This window comes from Pogona vitticeps, chromosome 7, assembly GCF_051106095.1.
Source record: "Pogona vitticeps strain Pit_001003342236 chromosome 7, PviZW2.1, whole genome shotgun sequence".
Taxonomy (NCBI): Eukaryota; Metazoa; Chordata; class Lepidosauria; order Squamata; family Agamidae; genus Pogona; species Pogona vitticeps.
The window spans coordinates 637037-657478 of NC_135789.1; the positions used below are offsets into that span (position 1 = coordinate 637037).

The 20442-nt window shown below is 55.8% G+C and overlaps 1 protein-coding gene across 8 annotated transcripts; it reads right to left on the reverse strand.

Annotated features, from left to right (window-relative positions):
* Positions 1-2535: 2535 nt before the first annotated feature.
* On the reverse strand, positions 2536-20404 carry USP48 (ubiquitin specific peptidase 48). Of its 8 annotated transcripts, none has more exons than XM_020782091.3 (27): positions 20147-20398; positions 18866-18986; positions 18134-18290; positions 17918-18045; positions 17558-17682; positions 17332-17440; positions 16990-17123; positions 16370-16452; positions 15817-15996; positions 15446-15568; positions 14628-14777; positions 13798-13998; positions 12644-12758; positions 12311-12441; positions 12011-12079; positions 11361-11485; positions 10815-10937; positions 10218-10279; positions 9787-9897; positions 9189-9319; positions 8148-8254; positions 6620-6724; positions 5968-6123; positions 5305-5430; positions 5127-5175; positions 4943-4969; positions 2536-4343 (listed from the first exon to the last, which is right to left on the reverse strand). In XM_020782091.3, exons 1-27 carry the CDS (start codon positions 20278-20280, stop codon positions 4321-4323), a joined length of 3105 nt encoding a protein of 1034 aa, XP_020637750.3. In that variant the 5' UTR covers positions 20281-20398; the 3' UTR covers positions 2536-4320. The 8 variants fall into 8 exon arrangements, 5 of the variants coding, with proteins under 5 accessions (XP_020637750.3, XP_020637749.3, XP_072833532.2 ...); XM_020782090.3 differs by having other exon boundaries at positions 17918-18048; XM_072977431.2 differs by lacking the exon at positions 20147-20398 and adding an exon at positions 19877-20070 and having other exon boundaries at positions 17918-18048.
* Between the last annotated feature and the right edge of the window lie 38 nt (positions 20405-20442).

The window sequence follows — 20442 nt, forward strand, 5'->3', positions numbered from 1 at the left end:
CAGAAGTCAGCAGGTAAAAGGATCATTCACACCTTCGTCTTATCTCCTGTTCCAGAGCACTTCACAGAACAGTCTGGGTGAGGAACAACCACTTATTTTTTTCCCCAGAGGGCCTTTTTCAAAGACATCCCCAGAGGATTCTAACATCTCAAGTGTAACCCTTGACTTAAAAGTGAGAACACTTCCTACATGACAGTGATGCAGGAGAAAGGAGATCCCCATCGACCCCCTTCTCTTCAAAAAATAAATACCCCATGGCTTCCACCTATCTAGGCTGCAACCCAGAATCCTGAGTTTTCACTTGCAGACTGTAAAGGCTTTGTTCATTCAGACATCAGTTTTTTTTTTCAAGGAGAGGGATGATGGCAACTCCCAGAGACCCCAGCCAGATACTCAGTAAAGTGGCACAGAAACCTGCCAGTGCTTACTGCCAATCACTAAACCGCAACAGAAGTACTACAAGTCTTCCATCACTTTGCGAGCAGCAGCCTTTTCATGCCCCCACCCCCCAAAATAATAAAGCTGCAGATCAAAGAACATTAATTCACACACCCACACACCCTTTTTTGCCTTGCAGCACAAGCTCCAGTGGTGTCAAAGATGGGAATTCAGATGGCACATCCTTCCCTTGATCAGACTTATCCCACCTACCCTGCCACCCCCACCCCCCCAGTCCCGGGCGATGGCACTCCATTGCTCCCAGACAGCCAGACGTGCTCATGCTGAGATTTCAAGATCTAGCTTCAAAAGGCGCTGGAGAAGTTCAGGGTAGCAATGGATGGGCCCAAAGGAGGGCTCAAAGTGGGAGGGGTGCATGCAAATGATTGTTGCATATTCATGACATTTAAATTACAGAGCAAATGCCGAATTCCAGGCCTAAGTGCTCCCCAGGCAGCCCCGCGCTCCTAGAAGTCAAAACATTGGAGCTCAAAACGCTAGAGGCTGCAAGTGCAGAAAAATCCAGCCGGCCCACTCTTTGAAGTGTCAAGCAGCTGTTCCCCGCTCTCCCCCCCCCAATTCCCCAAGAGGAAATGGCTAGAGGGCTACCAACAGAACAGAGACCAGTGCCTTGTTCATCTCCCTTGCCCCCAGGGGCCAGTTTTCCTCTCTGTACTGTGCCCAGATGCACCATCTGCTTTCACATGTGGTTGGTCACCCAGGGCGAAGCTGCTGCACCCGTCTACCAAGCGAGACTCCCAACCTCGTCCAGGCTGGCTGCTTTGTGAGCATCGTCCCAGCATATCCTGGGCCAGGAGGACGCTGAGCGTTTCTTCCTACAGAGGAACACCCTCTGCTGTTCAAAAACGCCTCCCTTTTGTCTTGGCAGAGTGTTGCTTTTTTCTAGGAACTGGCAAAAGGGGAACAGGAAGGATTTCAAAGGATTGGTCAGGAGCCCTTCACCAGGTAAGGAGCTCAGCCAGAAGGGTCTGGGCTTCCCCTGCAGCCACTGGGCTGAAACGGGCAGGATCCAGCTGCTGCTTAAAAGGAGGGCTTAGCACGAAAGGAACCAGAAAAAGCTCAGGAGAGCAGGGAGTGAGGAGGAAGGCCAAACACAAAACAGACTGACTCACTAAAAGAAACCATCGGTTTTTCACTTCAAGGCCTGTGCAGGAGACTCCAAATGAGATGATCTTTTGTTTACAAACAAGCCAAAACAGACGTGAGCGAAACACCACGGGAGGAGGAGGAGGCTGCCCTCTCCTGGTCTCATCACACCAATCACCCCCAAACTTGTCTAGCTTATTTTTCTTTTTTGGGGGGTGGGGGAAGAATAGTTCTCCCCAACCATGGATATGATCTTTCCATGGAACTTTCCAATCCCCAGGGAGAAAGAGTCCCGCCGCCTGCCACACGCCAACGTCTCCCCCCCCCCTTCCTCCTTCTCAACGTGGCTGCAGTCCTCATGACCGCAAAGGGGGCAAATCGGGTTTGGCCCGGCAGCAGCCTAAGAGTGAGGCGCTCTCTCCGTCGCAACGCAAAGGATCCTGGAGCAGCCTGGCCTGGAAGAGGCCACTGAGCCCCCGCGAGCTTCGTAAAAACCCTCCTCCTGGTACCCAGAGGAAACCTGCTCAAATCTCTCCGGCCTGTTTCTACGGGCCGACTCCATGGCCTGCTCTTCAAAACGGACCCCTCAGGCCACGGCCCTGCCCCATGGAAGAGGGACCAAGACTACAGCCACTCGCCCTTTCCCTTCCAGCGAGGAGCTGGGCCCAGCCGACCAGCTCAGGCGGATCTCACCACCCCACTCCCAGGGCCACCGAGAGGAGGCCATGGGAGGTAGAAGCTTCACCCCATTTCCGAAAGGCACGTGCCAGCCCTCTGCTTCTTCTATCCCCCTCGCAAAAGTTATTCAAGGAACGCGCAAGAAGGTCCACACCAGGCTTCGCAGACACACTCTGGTGCAAAGCAGGATCGGCTTCGATAAGGAAAACCAAGGGGGTGTGCAGCAGAAGGTGTCAGATGAGATTGGGGAGGGGAGGGGAGGGGGAAGCACCACATTTCACACAAGGCAGTCCAGTAGTCAAGACGATGGGCCACAGGTACACACTTTAATAAGGCTCTGAAAACTAAGTCTGAGAACATCTTGCAAGTGCAGACAGAAAAGGCAACGAGAAGACACGGCCGGCACCCACATTTGTCTCTTCAGTGGTCACCCATGCCACAAGCCGGTCTGACAGAACGTGGGTGTCCTCTCTCTGCCCCCCCTTGCATATATACATCTATGTACACACACACACACACACACACATTGTGGTCGCTTCACCCACCCTAGGAATTAAGGCAGGCTTTTTGTTCAAACTGGGGAAGGATAAGACCCAGAAAACAGGGGGGAGAACAAATGGAAAGTAAAAACCTCAGGGGTCCGGGGGCAAGAAGCCCTTGCATGACTGCTTCCACTGAGCACAAATAATAAGAATTAAAAAAAAAACCCTCCTGGGCCTGCTTTTCAAAGAGAACAACAAGAAACTGCTTCACGGAGCACTAAGAATGATCGGGGGGAACTCATATTGGGCTCTTTACCTTGGGAAAGAAATAGATGGGCCAGTTCCACTTTTCACCTCACCGGGAAGAAAACCCTGATCCAGCCGGTCTCGCCAGCTCCCAAGCCACCAAGATGGAGAGACGGGCGCATTTCCCGCCGCCCTGTTTCCCCCCCCCCCCGTCTCCCCTGCTCCCCCAGAAAAGCCAGCGGATGTGCCGGCATGACAGTCAAGAAACATACATTATGAAAGGGAAAAAAAACTGAACATCCCTCTTGGTCCTTTCCAGGGGCTCCACGTTGTTCCTCCTGCAAGCGCCGTTGGGAAGAAGAATCCCAAGGAGGGGAGAGGGGGAAAAAAGCCCTTTGGAGACATTCCTGGAGGTCTCAAGAAGTCCTGTCGCCTAGACAAGCTGCTCTTCTTGTCCCCAGCCCCTGAAGCAACCACGAGGCAGGCCAACGCATCCCCCCCCCCCGAGGCTGCCAGCCCCGTGGCCTTCACTTCAGTGCAAGGTGCAGGGGACAAACGGGGACAAACGTCTGGAGCCGAAAATCATTTCTGTACGTGGTACAGACCAATCCTGGAAGCTCTGTGCTTTCTTCTCCCTTGGTCTCCCTCCTTTCCCGTCAAGATGCTGCAAAAAGCAGCCAAGGGGCATCCGCTCTGCCCAGGAGCTCCGTCACGACAGGGGCCCCGCTGGAATCCGCTGGAAGGAAAACGCAGTGGGGCTGGAGGCAGCGGGTTTCGGGAAGAGACTAGAGAGACATGTGCCCTCCTGGCCCGGCTTTTGGAGGAAGCCGCCGACGGAAGGATCCTGCAGGCCCCCTGTGGCTTCCAGTCCAGCCGAAGGGGAGGAGCCAATCGAGCACAATGTTTCCAAGGGTGCCACGTCCAGGAAAGGCTGGAAAAAGGGTCAGCGGCTGCTGCGGTAGCCAGAGAGCCACGGGAGTGAGGTTCCCAAACGCGGCTGAAGAACGGAGCGCACACGCCTGGCCGGTGGCACGGCTGAGGCTCGCAGGCTTGAATGCCAAGGGAGAAGAATGTGGAGCAACCCCTCCCCTGCTCCTCCTCCTCCTGCGGAGGCTGTCCTTTCCAGTGCCAACAGCCCCCACCCCAAAGTCTCTCAACTCTAAAGTCCAATCCCCGACAGTGCAGTCGCCTCCGCGCCCCCACCCCACCCCCCGCACACCCCCAGAGTGGCCCTTCAGAACGGAGTCCCGCCCCTGGGAAGGCCAAATGGCTGGCCTCAGAGGTCCACCAGTCCTGAGATGCCCCGCTTAGACCCTCGACTCGGCTCCCCTCCTTCTGGTGATGTCTGTGGTTCGCGGCGATCCAAAGGTTAATGTCCGAGGAGGCCAGTCCCTGAACGGAGAAAGAAGGGTCTCACTCGGCCAGCCTGAACCCACGCTAGCCCCGTGGAGTTTGGAAGCTCAGCAGGGCCCGGCCTTGGTCAGCCCTGGACTGGGAGACCACCAGGCAACATCGGGGATCCCCAGGCCGGTGAAGGAAGGAAGGAAGGAAGGAATCCCTCCCTCCCTCCCTCATGGAAGCCTGGAGCACAGCCAAGACTGGCTGCCTGTGAGAGGTGACCATACAAGCCCAGACAGACCAAAGCAAAGTGTGCTGCTTATATACCGCCCCATAGCACTTCAAGCGCTCTCTGGGCGGTTTACAAGTTAATTACGCAGGCTACACATTGCCCCCCCCCCCCCAGCAAGCTGGGTACTCATTTTACCGACCTCGGAAGGATAGAAGGCTGAGTCGACCTTGAGCCGGCTACCTGGGATTTGAACCACGGGTCGTGAGCACAGTTTTGACTGCAGTACAGCGGTTTAACCACTGCGCCACGAGGCTCCTCGTGAATCTGGCTCAGTGGGAATCAGGTTTCCTTGCCAAGTTTCCCCACCAACCCAGGACAAGATAAAAGGGAAGGAAGGAAAGGATGGGAGAAATGCTCTTACCTTTAAATCCTTCTTCAGGCATACAGACTGGAAAAGAAGAGAAACCACGGGTCAGAGAAACCACGAAGTGCCGTATTTGGGTGACGGGAGGCCTGCAGAAGGCACTACGTCCTTTCCACCTTTTCCATTTTCTCCGCCAGGGAGGGGGGCTTTCAGGGGGTCGGGGGGCGGCTTTTTTCCTTACCTTGCATAACGTCATCTATGGCCGTGTAGTCCACAATGGGTTCGTCAGCCTGTGCGAGGGAAAGACAAAACAGCAGACGACGCATAAGGCTCCCCTGGCATCTTGCCGCCAGCAGCCTGAGTGGGGCAGGACGGAGGGAGAAAAACCCTCCCACCAGCCCTGGTGGCTCTCTGGTTACCTTTAATAAAACTACAGACTCCGGAGTGACCCCGAGGCTGCCGAGGGTGGCTGAGTCGTCGGTCAGGATCGTGCCATCGATGGACAGATTCTGGTCGAACGGCGCAACGGAGAAAGCGTGCATGATCTGTGCCAAAGAGAGCGCAGAGAGAAACCATGGGTGCGAGGTGACAGCGCGAGGCGCACATGCACACAGAAAGCCAGGCCATCTTTCCATGCCTTTTGCGGCCGGGTCGTCCTTGCTACTCCTGACTTTCTCTCGATCATGACACCTCTTCCGCAGGGCTGTGGTGCCCTGGCCCTCTCCCCCTTGCCTGCTGAGCCCCCCACCCCCACCCCACCCCAGTTAAAAAGGATCATTTCCTCTGGAGCCCCTTCCGGAAAGTGGAAGGATGTACCTTTAAGGAGGTTGACGCAGGAAGTGTGAGCAGCAGAGCACAAGAATCAAGAGCCTGCGCTGGAGCCCCTTTCGTTTTCTGGCTCCCAAGTCGCGGCACAGAGAGAGTGGCCCCCTCCCCCAGCCTTCACCAACTGGATTCCCAACAGAGGCTTTTTTGCGGGTGGGTGGGTGGGTGGGTGGGCAGGCAGGAGACAGAAGGCCCCTCGCTCTGCCCAGGTGAGGCAGAGGAGCCGCTTCGGGCAACCAGAGCCCCGCCCGCCTCACCTGGATCTTCAGGTCTTTCAGTGTCTGGGTCGCGGAGACAAGGAGCGCCTTCTCCCCACGGACCTTCCTGTGCCGCGTGCTCCGCCGGATCCCCTGCTTTTGGTACGCAAGATAGTTTGGGTGTGAAACCTTCTGCCGTTTCACGTTGCTGTTGGCCTGGAAAGGAGAGCATTCTCTGTTGGTCCAAACGGCTGCAGCTTTTAATGGGAGGTCGCACAGAGCTCATGATTAAGTTGGACACACGGCCCTCTGGAGGCGGCTGGACTACTTCTCCCATCATCCCCGAGGGGGAAGCAGGAGCCCAGGAAGCCAACGGCAGCCCTGATTTAAGAGACCTGCTTCACTCCCTGCGAGGCGTCAGCAAGGTGCCAAAATTCAGCACCCAGAAGGTATCTGTTGAAATTAAGAGCCACTGCTTGGAGGAGTTGCTTGGATAGAGGGCCACTCCCAGAATTCATCCAAAAAAAAAAAAAAAAAAAAAAAAAAAAAAAAACAACTTCAGCAAGCTACAGCTAGTCCCTGCTGGATCAGACCAAAGGGGCCGTCAAGCACCGTCTCCCACCCAGCAGGGCAGCCCCTCCATGAAGCTTCCCAGCCAGAAGCGTGAAAGCAAAGAGGGCCTTCCTCTCTGGCTTCCTTTCAAGAAACTGACCTGGTTAAAATCCGGATCCTGCTCCCCTTCCAGCCGGCCCTCTTCCCTCTCTTCCTCCGCCTCTGAGCTGCTCACGTTCAGCTCCGGGGCGGCCTCCTTCATGACCTGGATCCATCCGCGCAGAGACGGAAGAAAGAGAAAACAACCCCCATCAGCTGAGGGGCAAAGGCAGAGGCCGCTTTCCAAGGTGCCCTGTTCACTGCGGGCAGGATGAGATCCAAAGGCAGGGGAAGCCGAAGAGCGGGGGGGGGGGAAGAGGACGGAAAGGCCTGGAAGGGGGCCTATGGGTGTGTGCCCACGCAGGACTGGACTGTATGAACACAACCGACGGCAAGGCAGCGCCAGGGTGGAGGGATGGGAGGCAAGAGTCTGGTGCGACTCTGGTGAAGAGGTGCCTGATCTCTGAGCACACCCCACCCCCCGGTTTCAGTTCCTTGTTCTTTCCTTCAGCCCTTCTCCTGCCATCGCTTTCCTCTGCTCCCCAAACGACGCCTCCCAGGAGGCCCAGGATGCCAGAAGGCAGGCAAAGGGGGCAGGCGGAAGGCCAGCATCACACCTCACTCCCCAACAGGAGCGGAGCCCGGCTAAAAGACATTCGTGCATGATGCAGCTGCTTGAGGTGGCGCACCCACCCTCTTGCGCGCCTCTACGTTTCTTGGCCAGAAGATGCCGGACCCCGCACACCTGACGAGGGACCCCCTCGCCCTCCTTCCCCCCTGGAAACCTACTTTTGGGGGGGGCATTTTTGTGCTCCTTGGCATCTACCCGAGATTTCTTCCCTTCAGTATGCCAAGCCTCCCCCCTCGCCAGCTGCTCTGGGAAGCCCCTCCTCCTTCCACACAGCAGCCTCAGCCCCAGACTCCCTGCATGTCAACCCACAGCCCAAGGACAAATGCTTTCTTGATGGAGAAAAGGGCAAAAAGAGGGTGAGCCCACACAGTGCGGGGGGGGGGGGAACACAAGGAGTCGGCCTCTGGCAAATCAAAAGCAAGGGGCCGCCTGGGGCCGCCTGCGCCCTTTGACCTTCCCCAGTCCCAGTGCCATCCGCCGTGACTCAAATGGCTCTCTAATAAGCACCGAGGCAACCCTCTTGCTTTCATCCATGACCCGATGAAGATGTGCTGGGGCCGGCTTCGGGACCAAAGGGAGGACGGGGCCTGCCCGTTAATGAGTCCTCCCTGCTGGAAAGTCTCTTCCAGAAGCAGATGCTGACACCCACGCTGGGGCGTTCGCTGGGTGAAAAGGCGACCAGAAGGGCACGCCAGCAAAGACATGCGCGTACACACACTTATCTCTGCGGAACGTGGGGTGGGGGTAGGGGTGGGGGGTGTCCAGGACGTGCCAACCGCCCTGCCACCTGCGTCTGACGCCCCTCAAGGACCAGGGTGGGTGGAGGGCAGCCCCCGGGGCCCAAGAGAGCCACTCCGGTCCCCTGGCTCTGCCTTCACCCGTTCTGCTGGCCGGCCACACCAATGATGACCAGACCAAGGGGAAGGGGTGGGGATCTTTTCTCCTGCGAGATGTCTACCTTCTTATTGTCCACCACTTTCCGCACGTAGACGGTGGCCTGGGCATACTCCCGCAGGTCCCGCTGCTGCTGGCACAAGAGGCCCTCCCGGCAGTCCGAGCACAGCTCTGGTGGGGCGAGAAAAGGAGGAAAGGCGGGCGCTCTGGCCAAGGGGGTCCACGTCTAGAGAGACCCCCAGCGCTTTCCACCACCATCCGCCAGGAGCAGAGAGCCAACCTTGGCCTTGATGGACAGGCAGAATTCAAAGAGAGTGTCAGAGTGGGCGTCAAGATCGCTGATGGCATCCAACAGCAACACAGTCCGTCCGCGGCCTCAGAAAATCTCCCCTTCTGGACAACCAGCCACAGACCTCCCAGCCCACGTAGGCAGCATGGGGCTCCGGGGCACCCCTAGTCCCGAAAGGTGATATTCCAGTCCTAATAAAACCCTGAAATCCACTGAAATCAGACTTCAAATAGTTTTGACTTTCAGAGCGATACCCAGGCTAAACGGAGATGACTTTGGACCCAAAAGGACCCCAGAGAGGAGACAGAACTGGGTCCAGCCGTGGAAAGGCCACGCTCCAAGGGGAGTCCAGCCCCAAAAGACCTTTGTGGCAGATTTTAAGGTGCTCTCAGGGAATTGCGGGAAAGCAGAAAGCTCTGTCAGACACAAGTGGCACACGCCAGACTCTTCGCGGCTGGCCACTTTGTTTTGCAATGCTTAAGAAATCTATTCTGGAGGAGGGCCAGAGCCCCCCCCCCAGCCTGTAGGGCCGGCCCAGGGGTTGTGCTGGCTCCCCCGGCCACTGGCAAGAGGGTCACTTTTACAAACGTCATTTCAGGAGCCCAGCACTTTCCTAAAATAATTCTTGGCCGACAGGAGTGAAAGTCAACGGTTTTGCCAACGTGACCCCTTGGGCTCAGCAGTCGCCGACCCTCCTTCGCCTGTTTAAAAACAGAAGGCCTGAAGCCGCCCTGCCAAGGAAAGGTGAGCGCCAGGCATGGAAGAGACATGCCAAAGGTGGAGGCCGGCAGGAGCCTCACCCACCCATTCACTCACCGGGCTCCGTGATGTAGAGGGGGCTTTCCGGGGTCGCTTGGAGGGGCCGCCTGCGGAGGACTCGAACGGGGTGATCCACCACGAAGAGCGTTTGGATCTTCGCCCACTCGCTGGGCCATAGGAGAGCTATACTGTGCAAAGAAGCGTCGCATGCTGACTGACCCGGGAGAGAGAAGAACACCCCTTCCTTCCTTCTTTCTGTCCCTCCCTCCCTGCTTGACTCCAAGTGGCCAACACAAGGAACTTCCTTGTTCAAGCCAAGGTGGGGAGACGGCTGGGATGCCGGAACCTGGGCCAAGGAACTGGAGGGAGGACTGAGCTAAAAGCCTTCTCAGAAGTCCCCGTGACAACAAACGGCAGGGGAAACGAAGCTGTGCGCATGCAGGCCGACCCAAGCCACCTTTTGGGAAGCTGCCCCTTGGCTAGCCCTTTGGTGCTAAGCACCATGGCCCCCCAGCCCCCTACTCGTAGTGCTAAACTGAAGCAGAACCCGCTGGGTTTTGTTGTTGTTTTAAATCATACAAATCCTTCTCTGTCCCAGTTTTCTACCTGGAGTTACAGGGGGGAAAAGACAGCAAAACTGAACAAAAAAACTCACAGTTTAGAGTCTTCTTTGGTCATGGAAGCAAAGGTGAACATCAGGCCGCCGTGGGGACAGAGGAGCTCCCGGTTTCCTACTGAGGAGACCGGACGGCAGCGTGTGGGTCTCCTGGGGGTGGTTGAAGAGGAAACAGATGTCGGGGGGGGGGAATAGAACCACGCCTCGAAAAATAACCGATTTAGTTTACAGTTCCAAAATTGAACAGGTGGTGGTGGCGGCGGCTGGAGAATTTTAAGGGCTGTGGGCCAAAAATCAGTAACTGTTCCCGGTGGTAAAAGAAAGCAACCTCCACAGCTTCTGAGAAAGGAGGTGGGAGAAGGACCGACAGTGACATCAGGAGGCGTCCGACTCAGGTTGAAGGATGCCGAGCAAGCCAGGAACCTCCTCCAGGGGAAGAGGAGACCCCACGGAGCAGAATCAGGCCTTACCTTACAAACTTCCTCCATTCTTCTACAAAAAACCTTGAGACCACGTAGAGCTCGCCCACCTCCTGAAAAAAAGAGGGTTCGGCTTTGTGAAATCCGCTCTCTCGAAGAAGAGACCCTTCTGTTCTCCAGAAGTGACAGCCGGAATTCCACCAGATTAGAGATATCTGTGCACTGATTGGTTTTTGTGTGTGTGAGAGAGATCTCGCCTGGGCATCCCGCCCTACAGCTGCTGGCCTTGCTGGTTCACCCCGACTGTCCCATCCCATTCCCCTGGTGGAAAGGGCCCTCTCGGCCGCTCAGAAGGGAACGTCACAAATGGCCGAGAGGCACCCCTCAGGTCTCCGGAAGCGCATCAAAGCCCTCCCTCCCAGTCTGGCCTGTTGCCACTTTTCTGATTTCCTCACTTTCTTGAAGCTAAAAGAAACCACACGGCAAGGAACGCGATTCAGCGCGTGCAAGGTCCCCTTGTTTTGTCGACAGGACGGCACAAATAGAAAGACAGAGCAGGAGGGGGAGCGGATTTCCTCCACTTTACTTGGTTGGTTCTTGGTGCACAAGCTGAAAGAGCGGCCCACCCTTGACCCCGTTTCTGCCCACCTCAGGCCAGCTGCTGAGGCAAGGCCGGTTTTTATCTTGGAAGAGGTTCGGAAGGGACGCCTTCTGTTCGCTGGCCATCATTTTATGGAGCGCTTCGTTCTCTTCTCCTTCCCGCTCGAGAATCTGCAGGCAAAGACACCTTCTTAACTGCTGCTCCTTTGAAAAGGAAGCGGGGGGGGGGGGGACCTGTTTTCTCAGCCAAGGAGAAATCGCAAGGTGGCAGGCCATTTTTTTTTTGGGGGGGGGGGGGTGTCTTGCAGAACTGGGCAGGGGTCCTGTTTGGGATGAGCTTTAGCCTAAATCATTAATTTTTTCACCTATATCTGGTTTCTAGAAACAAAAAAGGGGGGAGGGGAAAACGCAACCCATTTTCAGAGGCCCACCATGCCTTGGCAGCCATCAAAGTGGAAAGAGGTTTCAATTCCCACTCCAGGGGTTGTCTGCTTGGCGTTGCACCCTTGCCACCCCCTGAGCAGGTATAATTTCCCCATAGCTTCCAGGGGTGCCCTAGTCAGTGAAAGAGGGGAGGGCTGCTCCCCACGGCACCTTGCATTGAGAACAGGAGTCCTGGCTGCTGTGGAACTCGGGGGCGTTCTGGAAATAGCACTGGAGTTTCTCCCAGGCTTCTCTGGAAACGACCCTCCGCTCATTCTCCGAAATGCACAGGTTGCCTGCGTGGAACGGAAGGAGAGAAGCAGACGGACAGCTGCATCAGCTAAAAAGAAAGAAACTGAAAAGTCATCATGGAATGGGAGAGCCTTTGTCAGGTGGCTTTGCCGGCCAGGCAGGAGGCGGTGCCAAAAACTTGGATGGGCCCAAAAGCAAGAAGAGGCAGGAATCGCTCGAGGCACCTTCAAGCGATTTCAACGTCCTTGCGTCATCTGCCAGACAAGAAGAGGGACGGGCCCTGAACGAGCCTCACTGCTCATCACCAAACGCAGGGCCAAAATTACCCAAGCCCAATAAACCAGTAAAGAGTTAAAAGGCCCCCTGGTCTCAGGGTGTTTAATTAACACGGACCCACATGTTCCCACTGCCTCAGTGAGCCCCTTCTAGTTGGGGGGGGGGTCAAAGAGATTAGACCGCCGGCAGTAAAGTCTTGCATCCACCGTCAGAAACAGACGGGGCAGAAAAGCAGAGCAAAACCACCCACCCACCCACCCTCTGCTGGCCCGTCCCCCAGCCGGCTCTCTCACCGTGAGGGCAAACAACATCCTCGTTGAACTTCAGCTCCTCCTCTTCTCGCTTTTCTGCACTGGATTCATCTGGAAAGGAGGACAACGCAGGTTGCAGAGCGAGCGAGAAACCCACCTGCTACGAAGCCGGGGGTGGTGGTGGTGATGTCAGGAAGAGGCACCAAGGCTGCCACCTCCTGGGCGGGGGGCCTTTCTCCCTCCACCACCACTATGGGCTGCTCCAGGTTCATCTCCTGATGCCTGGGGCCGGACCTTTCAGGCCTGGAAGCCTGGCCGTTCAAAATAAACCAGGAAAGCCACCTTTGCTCTTGGCGTCGCCGTTCATCTTTCCGTTGCTCTGGTCCCCGTCCTCTTCGGCCTCATCCAGCTGCTCCAGGGCCAGCTGCCGCCAACTCCGCAGGGAGGACTTCCCGACCCAAAACCCATCATCGCTGTTGGGAGGAGAGAAAAAAAAAAGGCCGTTGTTGATCCCAGGGGCCAAACAGAGCTAGTGAGGGAGTCAGCAGTCCAGATACGAGGCTGGGAACAGGGAGGGCGGGGGGCCAGGGGCTAAATCCTGGTCATGGGGCTCCCTCTCCCGGAACGTGCCTGCCAGGACCGCTTCCTCGGTGCTTCCACAGGGTCCACACTTACCCCTTCATACCCACTTTGAGCAAGTTGGAGACGGCCTTGTAATCCTCGTTGAGCTGGTTCTTGAGCCGCAGCACTCGGCACCGCTCCACCACGCAGTCTCTGCACAGCGCTTTGCCTGAGCAGAGAGCATGAGAGAGAAAGAGAGAGGGAGGGAGAGAGGAGGAGGCAGAAGGCCAAACTGTTACTACCTCGGCCTGATCTGACCATACCTGCCAGTTTGCCCTGATCCTGAACTGTCACCACCTCCTCCTTTTGCACCACTTCATCCAGCAAAGGCGGAAGAATCGGGGCCTTCTGGTCGCTCTGGGTTTCAATTCCCAGAAGCCCTAAAAAAACCCGAACCTCTGTGCTCCTCCTGTGCCGGGGAGTCCCCAGTCTTATCCTGAACTTCAAAGTCTCTCCTAGCCTGGCCGGCAATGCCAAGACCTTGCCAGTCCCGCCCCCCCCCAAAAAAAAACCTCAAGAGAGCTGGGGAGGCTGCAAATCACCACCGCCAACATTGGAGGAGGTCGCGAGGAAACTCTACTCTTCTCGTGACACAGAGGCCATGGGGACGTCACCTGCCCACTCCTTCCGTGCCCCCCCAGCAGAGGAGAGACACACAGCTCAGCTCCTGCCTGGAGAAAGAGTTCCTTTGGAGTGACTTCTAAGGAGGAGCCGCTCAGTTTTTGAGAGTTAACAGTTTGCATCTCAAGCTAGGCACCAGCCGATGAGGTGCGAAAGGGAAGGAGCAGGGAAGTGGCAAGCAGCTTTCTCACTGCTAAAGACCTGCGAAGAGACGGTGGATTCTCTCTCCTCCCGCCCACCGACAGAGGATGGGCTTCCCCATCTGGCACTCCAGACAGACTCCTTTCTCAGCTCTGCGCTCGGAAAGCCCGTTGCCTTTCCAAAGCTGGGAAACTTTGCTGCTTCTGGACTCCGGCTCCCAGAATCCCTTGCTCAGACTGGGGGATTCTGGGAGTTGTGATCCAAAATTTCCTTTTCCAAATTATGGCCATATGTCGAGCATTGTGTTCTCTTGCTCTTCCCACTTCCCTGCAAGCAGCCAATGGGGAGACGAAGTGCTCATCGTTCAGCTAAAAGCATCAAAAGAGACTCAAACGAGCAGCAAGGCTTAAATCCTTCCCAATACGCTCCGTGGGGTTCTTACAGACCTGTCAGCCGAGGCCCCCCTCCGTATCGCTTGTAGAAATAATCAGCGACGTATTCCGACACCCTCTTCACGACCGGGATTTTATCTGGGTGCAACTTGCCGTGGGAACACAAGCAGGCCGTGTTGTCGATGGGTTTGGGGGGCGTCGATTCATCCAGCCACTGCTGCAGCCACTCAAGGGAGACAAAGTCGTAGGGGGCCCCTGGAGGGAGGGACAAGAAGGGCCAGAGGGTCAGGGCCGTGGGCTGAGACCTCAGCAGATCCAGCCTAGGCTCCTGTGATTTAAGATCGCGACACGCCCTCTGCTCCTCCTGGAAAACTCAACATCTGTGCTGAAGAGCCGTGTCTCCCTTCACTAGTGGAACAGGCCCTGTTACGTCCTGCTAAGGGCTGAAGCCAGACTGAGGACAGCAGCCACCAACCTCCAGAGAACGGAGATCTCCATTTTAACCCTCTCTCGGCGTCCTCCTCCCCCTCCCCCTCCCCCTCCCAAACCCGAAATGACCACATACAAGCTGCACGCCCACTCTGAAAGTTCAACCGAGCTAGCCAGGTCAAGTGAAGCCCACTGCCTGGCAGCTCTCCCAGAAGGGAAATCGGTTTAAAGCAAGACAGAAAGGGTTTTCGGGCCCCTCGGGGGTGGGGTGGGGAGGCACCAACACTTGCAGTAGGGAAGAGAGAAGGTGGAGGAGCCTCTTTGCCCCCCCCCATGAGGGCAGAGGGATTATGTCTGCTTCCTCCACCCCCGCTGGCCCAGGACAGCCCCCCTCCCCCAATGCCCAGGGTCCTGGCCCACCACCCAGAGGTTGACGAAGGGAAGATCTTACAGACCAGCTTTGGCGGGCAACTTCTCGTAGAGCTCCTTCACCTCCTCGTGCTTGATCTTGCCTCGGGCCACGCTCTGCTGGCGCATCTCGGCCATCTCGTCGCACCACTCCTCGAACGTGCTGTTGTCCCGCTCCACGAGCTCTTGGAGGAAAGCTAGGCGGGGCCGAAGGGCAGGAGAAGAATCAGAACCCAGATAGAAACCCCGGGGCTGTAAAGTCCATGTTCAGAGAAGGTCTTCGGAGCGGCCTTCCAGCGGGTGGAAAAGGCCAGGAGCAGAAAGAGCGGGGAGGGAACTGAGCCCTTGGGAGGGAACTGAGCCCTTGGGAGACTCTGGCCTGTTTGGAACAGAGGAGGGGGAGCTGCGGAAAAGCAGGCAGTATCAGGAAGGAAAGAGCGCGGCCTTTTTCCGGGGAGGCTGGAAGCAGCTAGATGGGGAACCCAGGAGAGGCGCACAGGGTCCTAAGGCTTGAGGGTCGCTCCCTCCCAAGACAGCTCCGTCCAGGCTGCCAGAAAAAGAGAAGACCAGGAGAAGCAAAGGGCCTTGTTTCAAAAGGCCTGCATGGAGAGCGCACTCCACAAGCCCACGTAAAGGACAGCCACCCAGGCTCTCTTGAGGACACTCCTGCTCGGTCGCTGATTTCCCTGAGGAAGGACCCACCACCTCGCATGGGGCCTGGAGTGAAAAAAGCTCTCCAAACAGCATCTCCAACACAAGACGTGCTTCCCTGCCGGCCTCCTGGAGCTCAGCTTTGCACTCCGGCTGTCAAGGGAGAGACAGCACTGGCAGCACGAAGAAATGTGGCCGCCCGGAGTTGGCTTACCTGGGATTTCCACCCTCAGCGACTTCTCCTGCGTCTGGAGCCTGTACACCAACATATAGCCGTTTCGGGAGCGGTAAATCCCTTTCCCACACTTGGGCTTCCGAGTCTGGGATTTAGATGGCTCTGGTGGGAAAAAGAGAGGCCAGAGCAAGCCCGTGCTGTGAAATCTGCTCTCCTTGAAAAATGCCGGCGCCTTCTCTTCCCACCTTCCTGCCCATCCCCCCCAAATCTTTTGACAGCCACCTCTAGCTTGGACACATTCTGCATCAGGACCCCGCCCGGCAGCCATGCTGGTTCCTGGGGTGGCCCTTGGGGGCTTCCCCAGCTGGAGCGAGAAAGGGAACGATCCGGAAGGCAGATGGCGCCTATACCTAGATCTTCTTCTGCTCCCAGCTGCAGCTTCTTGCCCTCCATCTTCTCGATTTCCTCATCATTGAATCGGTACCACTCGCCCGTCTGAGGGTCCTTCACATGGGCAATGTAATGGCCGGAGTAGGCACTCACGCCCCGGTGGATAAGGACTGCACTGAGCTCATAGACGTAGTTGTTTACTGAAACACAAAAGAGAGTCCCCTGAAGCCCCCGCTGGGGTCCCGGGGTGCTTCCCAGGGTCCCGGAGAAAGACGCCCCCGGCATCTGCCGTTTCCCCCAACCTCTTCTGACACCAGCTGTCGCGAGTGCCTCCTCGGCTGCGTTAAGACCAGGCGCTTAAACCTTTACCCTGGAACCTGGGGGCAGGAACATGCTATGCGGTGTAGCACAAAGGCCGCTCCCCTCCCCTCGCAGCCTGCCTCTTTTTAAAGATCTGCTTCTAAACTGCATGACACCTCGGGGATCTTCTGGGCTGAAAAATAACACTATGGGGCTGCAGCAGCAGAACCTGGACTTCTTAGAGGGGGGGGGAGAGTATTCTTGGCAGCCCACCTTTGTCTTCCATGAAGGGCCCCATGTCCAAAACTTCTGAGAACTCAAGGTAGGTGTTCAGCTTCTTCTTGTGTCCGGTTTGCCTGATGAAGAAAACAGGATCAAAAGAGGCACGCAATGCTCAACACAACAAGCGACAGACTCTTGAAAAGAAACACAAAAAACATTTGCTAAGTTCAGCATTCAATCCCAACAAGACTCCAGAGCAAGCATTTTGAAAGGCTCACAAAACCCTTTGCCACCAGACAAGGGCAAAAGAACAGCCAGGCTTTCCCGCCTGCGCCCCCCCCCCCCACCAGGTCTCCTCTGTCCTTTGCAAAAGCATAGGCCAATGCTGGTTGGTGGGGTTTGATTTGCACAACTAGCGGGCGGCCCGCAGCCCTTTCAGCCTTGCTGGACTGAGACGGCAGCAGACACAAGCTTCCAAAGTGGTGCCGTGGGTTAGGGTCTTGCACCCTGCAGGTTTCAAGGGGCAGGCACGTCCTCGGCGGGGATCAGGACATGACCCTCCTCCTTCAGGCAAGCGAAGCCTGCCCCCCTCCCTCCACATGGGGAGACTCAACCCAAGGACAGCAAAAGCTCCCTGCCTCTGCAGCCAAAGAGGAAAGGAAGCCACTTGCCTGTCAAACACAAAGCGCATCAGCTGCAGGTTGAGGGTACACGGAAGGCTGAGGAGCCGGATCCTCCGGGTGGCATTCTGTTTGCTCTGGCAGGTCTCACAGAAGTAGCGGTTGTCCCCTTCCAGCTTCTCTTCCTGGTCAGGAGAGGGGCAGGAGTGGGGCAGGAGAACGCTTCCACGGGGGATCCCGCGTTTCCCCATGAGAGGCAGAGCTGGTTCAGATTCAGATCATGCAAGGGAGAGGGGGCGGCAGGGCAAGGGCACCTGCTGCAGGCTGAAAAGCGTTCACGCTGGACCTGGGAGGGGGCTCTCGGGGGGGGGCATGCTCCGATGCCGCCTGTACCTTTAAGAACTCTGTGATGCAGTCCGACAGCTGCTTATGGCCTTGGATGTTCAGCTCCAGCTCGTAAAATTTGGAGATGAGTTTGGACTCTCGGCCACACTGGTTACATCTGCAACAACGGGAAGCAGCACAGAACCAGAGGAAGGATTGCAACTTAAGCGCACAGGCATCAGAAACAGCCAAAGCGAAGGCCTACAACGTGATGTTTTAACGAGAGCAGACTTACACGGTGACGTAGGCGTACTCTCCGCAAAACTGCTTCTGAACGATGTCCCGTACGTTTGGATTTTTCTGCGAGGACAAGGTGTCCTCCAACAGAGACATGAACAACTTTGAAAACTCCTGCGCATCCTAGAAAAACCAAATGTGTTGTTGCAGGGGCAAAGGTTATGTTCAACACCGCGAGGGCATGCGCACACAAGCAGAGCAGCTTTGTGCTCCTAAGGGTGGAATGAGGGTCCTTTCTCCCAGCAGCAGAGCAGTGCTGGCGCATGCCAGTTTGGAAGTGGCAGCTTTTGTGTTACAGATAGCAAACCATTTGATGCAGAACAACAAAAATTGCACACATCCCCTCCCCGAACGTTACCTGTTGCTGACCTGTGTCCAAACCCAGGGCTTTAACAAACCCCGACGGATCAATGTATCGCCTCTTACTGTTCTGCAGCAAAGCGAACAGGTACTGGAGGTGCTCGCAAATGGTTTGAGGCTCATAATCTGCTGGATGAGAAGATTGAGCTGGCATGAACTTTCAAAGCTTCATGATCCCCTTAACCAGAGGCACAGAGAAAGTCTCTCTACTGACCTTTATTTGCAACAGTGCCCTCTGCCGTCACATATCCCGGGCGGGTTATAGGGCACAAATAGAGAGCCTGTCGAAGCTCCAAATTCAAAAACCACATCTGCAGGAACGTGTTGACGTAGCAGGTGGCGCCGAGGTTTGTGAGGCCCACAAATGCATTCTGGCCAGAGAAGAGAAAATGCAAGCGATGAGATCAAGCACGCCAACAAATCTGACATTTTGCTGAGAGATGGAACTTGCAAAAAGTTGATCCAGAGTTTAAAGGAAGCTCCGCTGACATTTTTATCCCACTTTCCTCCTTAAAAGGACCTTACATCGTTGAAAAGACAGTATTAAAGCTCCTATTTATTCTTCTTGGTTTATGCTAGAAGATGCTCAAGGCAGTCAATATATTAAAGGACGTACAAAGACACCAAGAAAGTTTAGAAGTGTCAGTGTCGGCATCAAATACATCTACCCAAAGTTTCAGCAGCTTCCTGCTAAACACAGCGTCCTAAAAGATGGGTTAGGGGTTCTCACATCTCTGAAGAGGTCAACCCACCCTGCTCCAGAAAAGTATGCAATAACTGTTAAGGCCTTGTTAAGTTTTGTAACGAAAAATCCCACGACTGTCATGAAACCAATTCTATCAGTTTGGACACTCAACAACAACCTGGCTCACAGAAAGAAGGAATGGGATACGAACAACAGCACCGAAATCAAGGCAGTTTCTTACAGAAAGGACATCAACTGTACCTTTTTTCTCCTCTCAAAGTTTGGATCATCAATGTTGTGAAAGGTGTTTTCATCAATCTCGCCCAGCCAAACGTGCTCACCAATCCCCACCAAGCAGTTTGGGTTTCCTCTGCAGTTCCTCCTTGGAAATGAAAAGCACCAGGGTGGATCCCATTTTTATTTATTTTTATTTATTTATTTATTCGATTTATATCCCACCCATCTGGTATATTCTACCACTCTGGGCGGCTGAACAGATTGCCACCCCCTTCACCTCTACCAAGATTTTTGAGAACACTCAAAGCAGGTGACTTCCGAAGATGACACGGAGGGCCCTAACTGGCTCGTTTTTGCTGTTGTTTCCTGCCATCAAATCACCTCTGACTTCAAAGCTTCAAAAGGTCCAGCTCTCAAGTGCCCTCCTCAGCTCTTGATAACTCAAGCCTATGGTTTCCTTTTTCTAGTTGTGACCCCTTTTATAATAACCAAATAACTTGTGACTCCCCCCCCAGGCTGCATTAACATAAAAAGGCATTTTAATAAGGTAAAGTTATCTTTTCTCAGCAAACAGAGGCTTCTTTCTTCCCCAAAAGCCCTGCTGTTTCTCATACATACACATACAAGGTAACTTGAACATCCTGTTCTAAAAGATGGAGAAAGAAATTATTTAGCAAAAGCTACATAAGGAGACTACCCCGCCCACTGAAAACACTTTCCAAACCCTCAGGTTGGGAAGCACTCCTGGAAGCCATTCTCTGCTTTATGGCACCGAAGCAGAAGCCAAAACAAAACAAAACAACCTGCTGCTTCTATTCTGCCCCAGAGCCCTTTAAGCGCTCTCTCTGGGTGGTTGGCAATGGCGTCCTGCAGCCTGCGCTAGTTTCTTTCTCTCTCTCCCTCCCCACCCCCTGCAACCCGCTTCGTCGTCCCTCCCGCCCCACAACCTCGCAGCCCACTGGGTCCAGAGATGGGATCCCTTTTCGGGCTTCCCCTCGACCCGCCCCACCACCAAGAGGCAGCCCCTCTTTTTACCTAGAGGAGCCTCTCTTTCCTTTTCTTCCAAGCCCAACTCTCTCTAACCCCTCCCCCAGGCCCACCTCAAAAAGGGAGTCTCCGTTGGACTACAACTTCCAGAATCCCCACAGCTGAGGGAGGCGAGGTAGGGGGACCTTGGGAGTTGCAGCCCACGAAAACCCTCCTTCGCCCCCCAAGGCCAGGCCCAGCCAGGGACCTTCCTTCCTTCCTTCCTTCCTTCCTTCTTGCCCCCCACCCCCACCCCGCCCTCCCGGGCCAGAGGCTCACCGGCAGGCCCCGCGGTGACAGGGCTCCAGGCCGATGCGATAGGCCGCCTCGATGTGCTCCTGCGTCACGGCCTCGGGCGGCACCGTCTCCGTCCAGCGCCAGGCCGCCTTCTCCAGCTGCAGCCGCGGCGCCATCCTGAGCCCGGCCGGAGAAGGAGCCGGGAAGAAGCGCCGCGACGGGTGTGGGGAAGAAGGGGGTGAGCGAAAAGGAGCGGAAAAAGGGGGACCCGGAAGCGGAAGTGAGGCGCCGCAGGGCCGCCAACGGAAACGGAATGACGTAACGACTACTGACCCACC

Excerpts from the sequence above, each read along its gene's own strand:
- USP48 (XM_020782090.3), bottom strand. The coding sequence starts at position 20,280 with ATGGCGCCGCGGCTGCAGCTGGAGAAGGCGGCCTGGCGCTGGACGGAG. Across the intron at positions 18,987-20,146 it reads TGTCACCGCGGGGCCTGCCG|GAGGAACTGCAGAGGAAACC; the intron begins GTGAGCCTCTGG and ends TTCATTTCCAAG. Across the intron at positions 6,725-8,147 it reads AAGTGGTGGACAATAAGAAG|GTCATGAAGGAGGCCGCCCC; the intron begins GTAGACATCTCG and ends GGATGGATCCAG.